The sequence below is a fragment of the Bombina bombina genome, chromosome 3 (genome assembly GCF_027579735.1).
Source record: "Bombina bombina isolate aBomBom1 chromosome 3, aBomBom1.pri, whole genome shotgun sequence".
NCBI classification, from domain to species: Eukaryota; Metazoa; Chordata; class Amphibia; order Anura; family Bombinatoridae; genus Bombina; species Bombina bombina.
Genome location: NC_069501.1, coordinates 87,126,583 through 87,140,169, shown reverse-complemented (window position 1 = coordinate 87,140,169; position 13,587 = coordinate 87,126,583). Strand labels below are relative to the sequence as shown.

The following is a 13,587-nucleotide window of genomic DNA, read 5'->3' as shown; positions in this document are numbered from 1 at the left end:
ATGCTGATAAGTATTTGATCATCAGCCCATAGAGAGCCAGAGACATATACACGCTTACAATTGCAACGTTTATTGCATGCTGTGTCATTGTAAGTCGTGTCAGCCTACTTTGAAAGCTGTTAAAATGACACTGAAGACACTTTACTTTTATTTATTGTTAATGTGAGTTGTGTGTATGAAACCATATTTTATTATCCTTTTTTGTGTAGATTATAAAAGTTAGCTAAATTGCCTTCTTGGTCTAATTATTAATATTCTGCACAGCAGTGCACTCAGCAGTTTCGTTCACTTCCGAATGCAGAAGTTGGAGGCTGCGTCCTGTATTCAGCTTTTTTCAGAGCCGAATATCATCTTGTGCAGGTGAAACACACTAAGATGTGTGCAAATCCAGATCTTAGTGTGTTTTACTTCCACAAGATGATATTCGGCTTTGAAAAGAACAGAATCTCGAAAGCAGCCTCCTATTTCCTTATTTGGCAGTGAACGAAACTTTACACAAAATCATTGTCTGATGAGCTTGTGCTAATGACTGAAAAAACACATTCTTCTTTTACACCAAAGCTTCAGTATTTACACCGCCTTGTGCAATAAACCCAGATTAATTTTAATGGTAAAGGTCCGTCTACCATGTTCTTTTTTCTATTGTACATCATGCTTGTAAAAGTGCTGCATAAAATATGGGGGAACTATCTTTTTTTTTTTTTTAATAAAAGATATTTAATTTGAAACTAGTGCATCAGTATCAGTTGGCTGATAAGGACAGTTTCCACATTTCTATTGGTGGGAAGCAACATTGGTTTATCCTGAATGGCAACATGATTTTTTTTTTATTTTTTATTAAAATAAAATGAACAAGACAAACGGCTAAAAATAGTTTTGTTATTATAGTGGTTGCACGAACACCCTTTTAAAAGGGATGGGCTGTTTCTTCCCCAATTGGTTGTTGATTTCTGGTGCGGCCTCTTGTTAACATAGCTTTTTTTTATATTATTCATATTTTCAGTATAGGTGGCGATATCAACAGGCAAACGCTGCGGTTTCCCATGATAAAATAAAGATAAAGGAGCTATTTGTAAAAAAAAAAATGTTTACCATCTTCAGCAGGTAAAATGTATAATTAAGAACACATTAAAGGAGAGAAAAGTTTACAGTTCACTGTCTCTTTGCATTTCTGTTTTAATCCATCTGTCTGTATCTTCTGAAAGTAACAAATACAAGATATGAAAAAAATGCCAGACTTTTTTACAAACCAGGCAGTGATCTCGCGAGTCTGGTATCAGTGTCTCTTTTTAAAAATTGTTATTGATCAATAAACTGCCTTAATGCAGCTACATACAGAAAAAGAAGCACTCTACCAATGGCTTGTTCTATTGCAAGTTACTGCCTAGGAGCAGCCTCTTTTAGCTCAATTGTGCTATTCAGAGGAGAAAGTCCCTGAAGTTTATCAGTCTGTTCCTGCCTAACAAGGTCAGTACATCCCGGAAATACCAGGCAAACGTTTTTAGAACAAGGAACATGGCAACCACAGACGATCATTCTTGGGTTGTCATGTTCCTTGTTCAGAGTAGAATTGCCTGGTATTTCGGGTCTGGACTGACCTTGCTAGGCAGGATCAGACTAATAAACTTCAGGAAAGTTCTTCTCTGTGCAAAGCACATTTGAGCTAAAAGAGGCTGATCCAAGGTAGTAAGTTGCCATAGAACAAGCTACTGAGCTGTTGTTCATTCCTGGTAGAGCGCTTTACTTTATGTATACATTTGCCTTTATGCCTCTGTCCTATATGTGACTATATTACATATATACTATTTCTAGTTTAATATAACCAGTATAATTACAACAGCAAAGTGATTATAAATATCAGATTTTTTAACTCATACATAAGAAGGGACAAAGTACTGTACTAATGTGATCCCTAATATCTATTTTACCTGCTGGAGTGTATTAAATTGTTTACAGGTAGCTTCTTTACCTCTATTGTGTATATACCTAGGGGAGCACAAACACTGACTACAGGGAGTGCAGAATTATTAGGCAAATGAGTATTTTGACCACATCATCCTCTTTATGCATGTTGTCTTACTCCAAGCTGTATAGGCTCGAAAGCCTACTACCAATTAAGCATATTAGGTGATGTGCATCTCTGTAATGAGAAGGGGTGTGGTCTAATGACATCAACACCCTATATCAGGTGTGCATAATTATTAGGCAACTTCCTTTCCTTTGGCAAAATGGGTCAAAAGATGGACTTGACAGGCTCAGAAAAGTCAAAAATAGTGAGATATCTTGCAGAGGGATGCAGCACTCTTAAAATTGCAAAGCTTCTGAAGCGTGATCATCGAACAATCAAGCGTTTCATTCAAAATAGTCAACAGGGTCACAAGAAGCGTGTGGAAAAACCAAGGCGCAAAATAACTGCCCATGAACTGAGAAAAGTCAAGCGTGCAGCTGCCAAGATGCCACTTGCCACCAGTTTGGCCATATTTCAGAGCTGCAACATCACTGGAGTGCCCAAAAGCACAAGGTGTGCAATACTCAGAGACATGGCCAAGGTAAGAAAGGCTGAAAGACGACCACCACTGAACAAGACACACAAGCTGACGTCAAGACTGGGCCAAGAAATATCTCAAGACTGATTTTTGTAAGGTTTTATGGACTGATGAAATGAGAGTGAGTCTTGATGGGCCAGATGGATGGGCCCGTGGCTGGATTGGTAAAGGGCAGAGAGCTCCAGTCCGACTCAGACGCCAGCAAGGTGGAGGTGGAGTACTGGTTTGGGCTGGTATCATCAAAGATGAGCTTGTGGGGCCTTTTCGGGTTGAGGATGGAGTCAAGCTCAACTCCCAGTCCTACTGCCAGTTTCTGGAAGACACCTTCTTCAAGCAGTGGTACAGGAAGAAGTCTGCATCCTTCAAGAAAAACATGATTTTCATGCAGGACAATGGTCCATCACACGCGTCCAAGTACTCCACAGCGTGGCTGGCAAGAAAGGGTATAAAAGAAGAAAATCTAATTACATGGCCTCCTTGTTCACCTGATCTGAACCCCATTGAGAACCTGTGGTCCATCATCAAATGTGAGATTTACAAGTAGGGAAAACAGTACACCTCTCTGAACAGTGTCTGGGAGGCTGTGGTTGCTGCTGCACGCAATGTTGATGGTGAACAGATCAAAACACTGACAGAATCCATGGATGGCAGGCTTTTGAGTGTCCTTGCAAAGAAAGGTGGCTATATTGGTCACTGATTTGTTTTTGTTTTGTTTTTGAATGTCAGAAATGTATATTTGTGAATGTTGAGATGTTATATTGGTTTCACTGGTAAAAATAAATAATTGAAATGGCTATATATTTGTTTTTTGTTAAGTTGCCTAATAATTATGCACAGTAATAGTCACCTGCACACACAGATATCCCCCTAAAATAGCTATAACTAAAAACAAACTAAAAACTACTTCCAAAACTATTCAGCTTTGATATTAATGAGTTTTTTGGGTTCATTGAGAACATGGTTGTTGTTCAATAATAAAATTAATCCTCAAAAATACAACTTGCCTAATAGTTCTGCACTCCCTGTATATCATTGGTTAGATGTAGAATTTTAGGAATCATGTTTCCATGCTGTGAGGATTAAGTTACTTCTTCTGCCCATTAAGACATCCATGTTTCTCATTGCAGCTCCAGCCCCCAGGAGACAGAAGTGTGACATATGGGTAGCTTGCCCAGATGATCATTTGGCATATCGGCTATTGAGTGGTGGTGCCAAGGATAAGATGCCAGAGATCTGTCTAAATGATGAAATGTAAGTGGATATTACAGAAATGTATGTTTCCTGACCACTAAATGTATTTGTTGAACACATAATCTAAGAAGTCTTATGAACGCACCATATTCAATAACAAAAGAAAATTGTAACTATGCTAGTGACGCAAGTGACGTCATGCTGAAACGAAGACATAGCTATATTCAAATCCTAAAATAAAGATCAACACAGTATAATGTCAAGAGCCTTAGCCAACATGGCTATGTGTACTAACATATTCTGCAGTATTATTGGCAACATTTTACATAATATTAGGTAACAAAATGTAATTGTACTTATTAACCCCCTGCACCAAATGGACGTTGGTGCTTCGTCACACAGTACTTTGCCCAGAGTACTGTGTTGGTGTAGTACCGTCCAGCTCCGAGGCACATGTTGTGATTCCTGCTGTCAGCTTAGACAGCGGGAGCTGCAACCAGGGGCAGTGGAGGGGACCCTACAGAAAAAATATAATAAATATAAAAAATAAAATAAATAAATGTGTTACTGGCACACTGTAGAGAACTGTTGGGAGGGAGGTGGCAGGGTGAGGAGGGATCCCTACCCTACAGAAATGAAAAAAAAAAAAATATATAAAAAAATAAAACCCCTAAACCTCATACTAGCAGACTGTCAACCAGCACCTAAGAAGGTGATGACCAATGGAGAAGGAAGAGAGCTTTTTGGGAGGGTTTAGGGTGTGGGGGGTGTCAGGAGAGAGGGTATTCCCTACACTACAGTAAATATTGACATTACTAGCTAACTGATTAACCCCCTCACTGCCAGGAATTTCAGAAGTGTGGTGTGCAGCTGTAATGGCAAAGCAATGCATGTCTGCTGTTTCTGAACAAAGGAGATCCCAGAGAAGCTTTTACAACCATTTGTCTTATGACTGCAGTAGTTGTGTGTAAATAATTTCAGTGAGAAACCCAGTTAGTGAAAAAGTTAACATTTTTTTATATGATCGCATTTAGCAGCCAAATAGCGACATCAAATATAACAAAATTGGCGTAGATCAATATCCTGGGTTGCCTACTTTAAAAATATAAATAGTTTTCATAGGTAAATAATAAAAAAACAAAGGCTCTATTTCAAACAGAGTGAAAACAAAAAATGTTTGAAATTCTTCAGTACTTTGGGCGTTTTTCTGTGAACATTGCTCTTCTTAATAACAAAAGTAATCGGGCTATGCGGTCTTTTGTGTTTGCCACCGCAAAAAAAAACATTTCTCACATTCAGTGAAATTTAATTAGATAATAAACCTTATTTAAGAATATTTATATAGATTGATATAGATTTACAAAAAAAATATCATATATAACCTTCGGGTCTAGCGCAGTGTCGTGTTTGCACGTGAGTGACAACTGATGTTTTTTGTAGTGCATCCATAGAAGTCTAAGGTGAGATTGCGTTAGCACAGTTGTGATATCCAAAGTCCTGAAGTTAGTGCTCCTTAGTCTTTAGCTCACAAGCTAACTTTTTACCTTCAACTTGTAATATGTGCGCTAATGCAGCAGTGATCATTTTCTACAGTTAAGGAGCGTGCAAAAGAAAATGTAGTGTGCCACTAGAAATCTGGCCCAAAAAACGATAATACAGTTATTTTCAGCAGGCGAATGTACACTTTAGTGATGCAAGTCTTAACACAAGCTATATGTTATCATTGTCACTTTCTTACAGCCTCATTGGTGGAAACAAGAATAATGCCGGAAGAGGAATTAACATTGCTGTTATTAACAGTAAGATAAATAATTAAATCATTAATTGAAACATTCTATAAAACTATGTTGAGATGAATATAAATTCACTAAAACATGTGCATTCTGTATAACCCATTGTATTGAAGACATTTGTGTCTTATTTATGTGTGCTCTTTTTTTCCTTCCAAGATAAACAAATGGTCTTCTCACCCAGGGCAATACACACACACACTGCCACTGACTGCCTCAACTCCACCCAAAAATCCATTACCACTGACACATTGCCACAACCGATCATCTCGTCCCTACCCAGAGATCATTTACCCCACACTGCTTGTACCGATCATCTCGTCCCCACCCAGAGATCATTCCCCCCCACACTGCTTGTACCATACATCTCACCCCCACACTGCTTGTACCGATCATCTCGTCCCCACCCAGAGATCATTCCCCCAACACTGCTTGTACCATACATCTCACCCCCACACTGTTTGTACCGTACATTTTGCCCCCACCCAGAGGTCATTTCCCCCACATTGCTTGTACTGTACATCTTACCCCGACCCAGAGATTTCCCCCCCCACGCTGCTTTTACTGACCATCTCATCCCCACCCAGACTTTACCCCTCTCCACTGCCTGTACTGAAAATCTCCCCCACCAGAGGTCACCCCCCCCCCCACACACACACACACACACACACACTGCCTGTACTGAAAATCTCCCCCACCAGAGATCATCCCATCCCCTCCCCAAACACACACACACACACACACACACACACTGCCTGTACTGACCATCTCACTCCCATGCAGGGATCAGCCAACCCCACCCACACTGCCGGTACCATATATACCATACCTTCCTCTACTGTACATCTGACCGCCACCTATAGTTATCCCCCCACACTGCCAGTACCACATATACCATACCTGCCTCTACTGTACATCTGACCGCCACCTATAGTTATCCTCCCACACTGCCGGTACCATATATACCATACCTGCCTCTACTGTACATCTGACCGCCACCTATAGTTATCCCCCTACACTGCCGGTACCATACATGTTCTGTCCTCAGCTGGCCACTTACTTTTTAAACATCTTTGTATCTGTGTTTTGCCTTGTAATACATATAAAGTATGATACCCAATTATAGGTTAAGATTACTTTGTTCTGTTGTGTAATGAATCATTATTTATTTTACAAGATACAATGAGTCCATGGATTTCATCCTTACTTGTGGGATATCGCCTCCTGGTCAGCAGGAGGAGGCAAAGAGCACCACAGCAGAGCTGTATATATAGCTCCTCCCTTCCCTCCCACTCCAGTCATTCTCTTTGCCTGTGTTAGTGATAGGAAGAGGCAAAGTGAGGTGTTAGTTTAGATTCTTCAATCAAGAGTTTATTGTTTTTAAAATGGTACCAGTGAGTGCTATTTTATTCATGGTGTAGCTGTATTCCTTGTCGGCCTCTAGAGTAGAGCTATAGGTGGCTTTAAAGCAATGGGAACTGGGGAGATTTTCATTCCCTCTGCGTCTCCCATACTATGTGCTGCCCTGCTGATGATGGTCTTAGCAGATGTTATCGAAGACCCTGTTTGTTCCCACAGATCTACAGGAGGAGATGAAAAGGACCTCTTCCTCGTGTGGGACAGATCATGCTGTTACTCAGCATCGAGGTATGTGCAGTCGTTTTATTCTGGGACACTAGGTACCTCAGAGCAGACTGTCCTTTGTTTTTTATTTACAGGAGGGTAATCTACTTGCTAAGAATCCTCATATAGCATGTGTGTATTCCCCTTATTACTATGTGTCAGCCATTTTTTCTGGGGGTTTATTATTGCTGCAATCATCTCTGTAGGACTAATAGCCCGGCTGGATGGAGTGTGGGCTTGATGCTGGGGAAAAGTTTGTGCTTTCACTGTTGCTTGGAGTTCTATACTCCGGTGCATATTTGTTCAGTGTGCTTGGGGGTTCACATGTATGTTTTTAACTGGCATTGACAAACGCTGTAGGAAAAAGTTTTGGTTTTTTATTACCCGGGTTATTGCGAGTTAGTGTGCCATGAGGGGCGGGGCTTATCGATCGCGCGCTTAGCCGCAAAGTGATATTCTGCGATCAGGAAGTTAATTGATCGGCTGTGTGTCTCGTGGCTCCCCTAAGACTGCATGCAGTAACTTACACAGGCGGTCTCAGGCACGCCGCTTACGAAGCAGATAGTCGTTGTCGTGGGGACAGGTAGGTGCCGCAGCAGAGCTGTGGCGAGGTGCAAGTGCTGGATATATGTTAGTTTAAAGGCTATGTGCAAAGCATTGCTCCAGTTCAGAGACGTTATTTTTAAATAAAAACGCAGTTCTTTTCTGTTTTCACTTATCGAGTGTTGTGCAGTAAAATTTGAAGCACATTTATTTTTAAAGGCACAGTACACTCTGTTTTCAAAGTTTGTGCTATCAGTCGTATTAAGCTGTTTGCATTTTATTTATGTCTTGACTACATCATTTAATTATCAGTGTCACAACCAATATTGCATTTGCTTATTTGATGTCATGGAAGACCTTCAAAGCAGTACATGTTCTATGTGTTTGAATGCTAAGGTGGAACCCCCAGTTACTTTTTGTCCCTCATGCACTGAGAGGGCGTTACAGTTTAGAGAGCAAATTTTCTTTAATAAAAGTATGTCTAAGGCGGATGTTTCTCAGGGTTCGGCTGATGAGACTCAGAGTATGCCGCAGCTTTCTCCCCAAGCGTCACAGCCCTTAACGCCCGCTCAGGCGGCGTCAAATTCCTCTACAACTTCTGCTGCAATTACTTTACAGGATATTGCTGCGGTCATGTCATCCACCCTTTCTGAGGCATTATCTGCCTTTCCGGTACTTCAAGGCAAACGCAGTAAGAAGAATAACCTCATGGTCAATACAGCTTCTGATGCCTTATTGGCGATCTCAGATGTACCCCCCCAGGGCTCTGAATTGGAGGGTATGGAGGTTCTATCCGAGGGGGAACTTTCTGATTCAGGAAGTGGCTTACCTCTGACGGATCCAGATATGGTTTCCTTCAGGTTTAAACTTGAACACCTCCGCCTGTTATTGAGGGAGGTTTTGGTGACTCTGGACGACTGTGATTCAATTGTGGTTCCTCCAGAGAAATTGAGTAAGTTGGACAGATACTTAGAGGTCCCTTCTTATTCGGATGTATTTTCTTTTCCTAAGAGAACTTCAGAAATTATTGCTAAGGAATGGGAGAGGCCGGGTATTCCTTTTTCCCCTTCTCCAGTTTTCAAGAAGATGTACCTGATAGCTGACGCCATTAGGGACTCTTGGCAGACGGTCCCTAGGGTGGAGGGAGCTATTTCAACCTTGGCTAAGTGGACTACTATCCCTATCGAGGATAGTTGTGCTTTTAAGGACCCTATGGATAAGAAATTGGAGGGTCTGCTTAAAAAAATATATGTTCATCAGGGGTTGCTGTTGCAACCAGCAGCCTGCATTGTCAGTTACGACTGCGGCTGCTTATTGGTTTGATGCTTTAGAAAAGTCTCTTAAAACCGAGACTCCTTTGGAAGAAATACAAGATAGAATTAAAGCCCTTAAGCTAGCTAATTCTTTTATTACAGATGCTTCCTTTCAAATTACAAAATTGGCGGCTAAGAGTTCTGGATTTTCCATCTTCGCACGCAGAGCTTTATGGTTAAAATCTTGGTCTGCAGATGTATCATCTAAGTTTAAGCTTTTGGCTATTCCGTACAAGGGGAAGACCCTGTTTGGAGCTGACTTGAAAGAAATTATTTCTGACATTATGGGGGGTAAGGGTTATCTCCTCCCTCAAGATAAGAAATCCAAACAGAGAGGTTGTCAAAGTAATTTTCGTTCCTTTTGAAACTTCAAGGGAATTCCCCCTTCCGCTAAACAGGAAGGGAATTATTCTCAAACCAAGTCCACTTGGAGACCCAATCAGTCTTGAAACAAGGGTAAACAATCCAAGAAGCCTGCTGCCACTACCAAATCAGCATGAAGGGTCGGCCCCCGATCCGGGACTGGATCTAGTAGGGGGCAGACTTTCTCTCTTTGTCCAGGCTTGGATAAGAGATGTTCAGGATCCCTGGGCATTAAAAATAGTGTCTCAGGGATACAAGCTGGAATTCATAAATTCTTCTCCCAGAGGAAGGTTTCTTCTTTCTCGATTGTTTTTAGACCAGATAAAAAGAGAGGCGTTCTTACGCTGTGTTAAAGACCTCTCCTCCATGGGAGTAATTTGTCCCGTTCCCATTCAGGAACAGGGACAGGGGTTTTATTCAAATCTGTTCATAGTTCCCAAAAAAGAGGGAACTTTCAGACCTATCTTAGATCTCAAGAATCTAAACAAGTTTCTCAGAGTTCCATCTTTCAAGATGGAAACTATTCGTACCATTTTTCCATTGATACAGGAGGGTCAATTTATGACTACCGTGGATTTAAAGGATATCTTCATGTTCCTATCCACAGAGATCATCACAAGTTCCTGAGGTTTGCCTTTCTGGACAAACATTTTCAGTTCGTGGCTCTTCCTTTCGGTCTCGCCACAGCACCAAGAATTTTAACAAAGGTTCTGGGGTCTCTGCTGGCGGTTCTAAGACCTCGGGGTATTGCGGTGGCGCCTTATCTAGACGATGTTCTAATCCAGGCGTCATCTTATCAGCTAGCAAAGTCTCATACCGACCTTGTTCTCTCCTTCCTGAGGACCTGAGGGTGGAAGATAAATCTGGGAAAGAGTTCCCTAATTCCACAAACAAGGGTTCCCTTCTTGGGAACTCTAATCGACTCTCTATCCATGAAAATTTTCTGACAGAGGTCAGGAGGTTAAAGATCATGACTACATGTCGAGCCCTTCAGTCCAATCCTCTGCCGTCAGTGGCTCAGTGTATGGAGGTAATTGGATTGATGGTGGCGGCAATGGACATCATTCCGTTTGCTCGGTTTCATCTCAGGCCTCTGCAACTGAGCATGCTCAGGCAGTGGAATGGAGATTATGCAGACTTGTCTCCTCAAATTCATCTAGATCAGGAGACGAGGGACTCTCTTCTTTGGTTGTTGTCGCTGGATCATCTCTCCCAGGGGACATGCTTTTGCAGACCCTTGTGGTTGATAGTGACGACAGATGCCAGCCTACTAGGCTGGGGAGCAGTCTGGAACTCCCTGAGGGCTCAGGGTCTATGAACTCAGACAGAGTCTCTCCTTCCAATCAATATACTAGAGTTGAGAGCTATTTTCAATGCGCTTCAGACTTGGCCTCAGTTGGCTTCGGCCCGATTCATCAGGTTCCAGTCGGACAACATAACGACGGTTGCTTACGTCAATCATCAGGGAGGAACCAGGAGTTCCTTGGCGATGACAGAAGTAACCAAAATAATTCAGTGGGCGGAATCTCACTCTTACCATCTGTCGGCAATCTACATCCCAGGGGTGGAAAACTGGGAAGCAGATTTTCTGAGCAGACAGACGTTTCATCCGGGAGAATGGGAACTTCATCCGGAAGTGTTCTCTGCCTTGATTCTGAGATGGGGCAGGCCGGAATTGGATCTCATGGCATCTCGTCAGAATGCCAAGCTTCCGAGATACGGATCCAGGTCCAGGGATCCTCAGGCCGAGTTGATAGATGCCCTGGTGGTGCCTTGGTCTTTCAGCCTAGCTTATGTATTCCCTCAGTTTGCTCTCCTTCCCCGGGTGATTGCTCGAGTCAAACAGGAGAGGGCATCGGTGATCCTAATCGCTCCTGCGCGGCCTCGCATGACTTGGTATGCTGATTTGGTTGACATGTCCTCTCAGCCTCCATGGAGGCTTCCATTGAGGAAAGACCTTCTCATTCAGGGACCCTTCCATCATCCGAATCTGGTTTCTCTGCAGCTAACTGCTTGGAGATTGAACGCTTGATTTTATCTAAGCAAGGGTTTTCTGATTCGGTCATAGATACCTTGATTCAGGCACGTAAGCCTGTTACTAGAAAAATTTACCATAAGACATGGCGTAAATATCTTTATTGGTGCGAATCCAAGGGCTGCTCATGGAGTAGGGTTAGGATTCCCAGGATCTTGTCTTTTCTCCAAGACGGATTGGAGAAAGGGTTGTCTGCTAGTTCCTTAAAGGGACAGATTTCTGCTTTGTCTATTTTGTTACACAAGCGTCTGGCAGATGTTCCAGATGTTCAATCTTTTTGTCAGGCTCTGACTAGAATCAGGCCTGTGTTTAGACCAATTGCTCCTCCTTGGAGTTTGAATTTAGTTCTTAAAGTTCTTCAAGGGGTTCCGTTTGAACCTATGCATTCCATAGATATTAAGTTATTATCTTGGAAAGTTTTATTTTTGGTTGCTATTTCTTCTGCTCACAGAGTATCTGAGCTTTCGGCTTTACAATGTGATTCTCCTTATCTTATTTTTCATTCAGATAAGGTGGTGTTACGTACTAAACCTGGTTTTCTTCCTAAGGTTGTTTCAAATAAAAATATTAATCAGGAAATTGTTGTTCCTTCCTTGTGTCCTAATCCTTCTTCTAAGAAGGAGCGACTGTTACATAATTTGGATGTGGTCTGTGCTTTGAAGTTTTACTTACAGGCAACTAAAGATTTTCATCAATCATCTTCCCTGTTTGTTGTGTTTTCTGGGAAACATAGGGGTCAGAAAGCTACGGCTACCTCTCTTTCCTTTTGGCTGAAGAGTATCATATGTTTTGCATATGAGACTGCTGAACAGCAGCCAACTGAGCGAATTACAGCTCATTCCACTAGGGCTGTGGCTTCCTCATGGGCATTCAAAAATGATGCTTCTGTTGAACAGATTTGCAAAGCTGCAACTTGGTCGTCTTTTCACACCTTTTCCAAATTTTACAAATTTGATACTTTTGCCTCGTCTGAGGCTGTTTTTGGGAGGAAAGTTCTTCAAGCAGTGGTGCCTTCCCTGTCTTGTTCCTCCCTTTTCATCCTTGTACTATAGCTTTGGTATTGTATCCCACAAGTAAGGATGAAATCCATGGACTCATCGTATCTTGTAAAAGAAAAGGAAATTTATTCTTACCTGATAAATTTGTTTCTTTTACAATACAATGAGTCCACGGCCCACCCTGTTTTTCTAAGACAGGTCTTTAATTTTGTTAAACTTCAGTCACCTCTGCACCTTGGCTTTTCCTTTCTCCTCCTAACTTCGGTCGAATGACTGGAGTGGGAGGGAAGGGAGGAGCTATATATACAGCTCTGCTGTGGTGCTCTTTGCCTTCTCCTGCTGACCAGGAGGCGATATCCCACAAGTAAGGATGAAATCCGTGGACTCATCGTATCGTAAAAGAAACAAATTTATCAGGTAAGAATAAATTTCCTTTTTCTATATGTCGTACACAATGTCATATATGATTTATTTTATTGCAGAAGATACCTGGAAACTCATAGAAGTCAAAACATTTGACATGTATGAAGGAGGTATGTGTTCTGTGCTTTACAATCAGTGCAACAACACTGTTATCATACAGTCTGCGTCATTATTGCTATACTGCCCTGGCTTCTGTTGCCAATAACACTGAACTACAAAGTGGTTATTTAGGTCACTTTTACCGCTTATCCCAGGGATCGACAAATACTTAATACCAGGGTGCCTTACAGATTGGGATATACTGTATATAAACCAACCGTATTCTCCATAGAAGATTTTGCTATTTGGCCAAATGTAGTAGTCAGACATTTTCTGTTTTATTTATAACTGTATATAATAAATGTTATTTAAGCTATCCAAAGCATACATTAATTGTATAATTTAACCTAAATTGATTTAATGATAATTTGTGCAGCAAACATTCAGCTAGATGACGAGTTTTGCGGAATGAGTGAAAAAGCCATGTTAAGGCTCTTTTTCACTACCGCTGCTATTATGAGTTTTGCAGGTATACACTTTTCTGGCCGTAACGCAATGTAACTACCTCAGCGTTCAAAAAGTTATTTTTCAATGGGACTTCCATTGCGCCGGTATTACGAGTTTGCCTGGGAGGCCAAAAAGTGAGCGGTACAGCCTATACCGTCAAAATCCATACCGTAAACTGAAAGCCAGTAGTTATGGGTTTTACGCTACAAAGCTGTA

At 41.6% G+C, this 13,587-nt stretch overlaps 1 protein-coding gene across 3 annotated transcripts in view; it reads left to right on the top strand.

Moving 5' to 3' along the window:
* Positions 1-13,587, top strand: part of FAM3B (FAM3 metabolism regulating signaling molecule B) — a 146,443-nt gene that overhangs the window by 98,635 nt on the left and 34,221 nt on the right. For all 3 annotated transcript variants that reach the window (XM_053705912.1, XM_053705910.1, XM_053705909.1), the window contains exons 4-6: positions 3,674-3,797; positions 5,478-5,536; positions 12,885-12,935. In XM_053705912.1, coding sequence (XP_053561887.1) covers positions 3,674-3,797; positions 5,478-5,536; positions 12,885-12,935 — 234 coding nt within the window. The remainder of the gene's footprint in view (positions 1-3,673; positions 3,798-5,477; positions 5,537-12,884; positions 12,936-13,587) is intronic.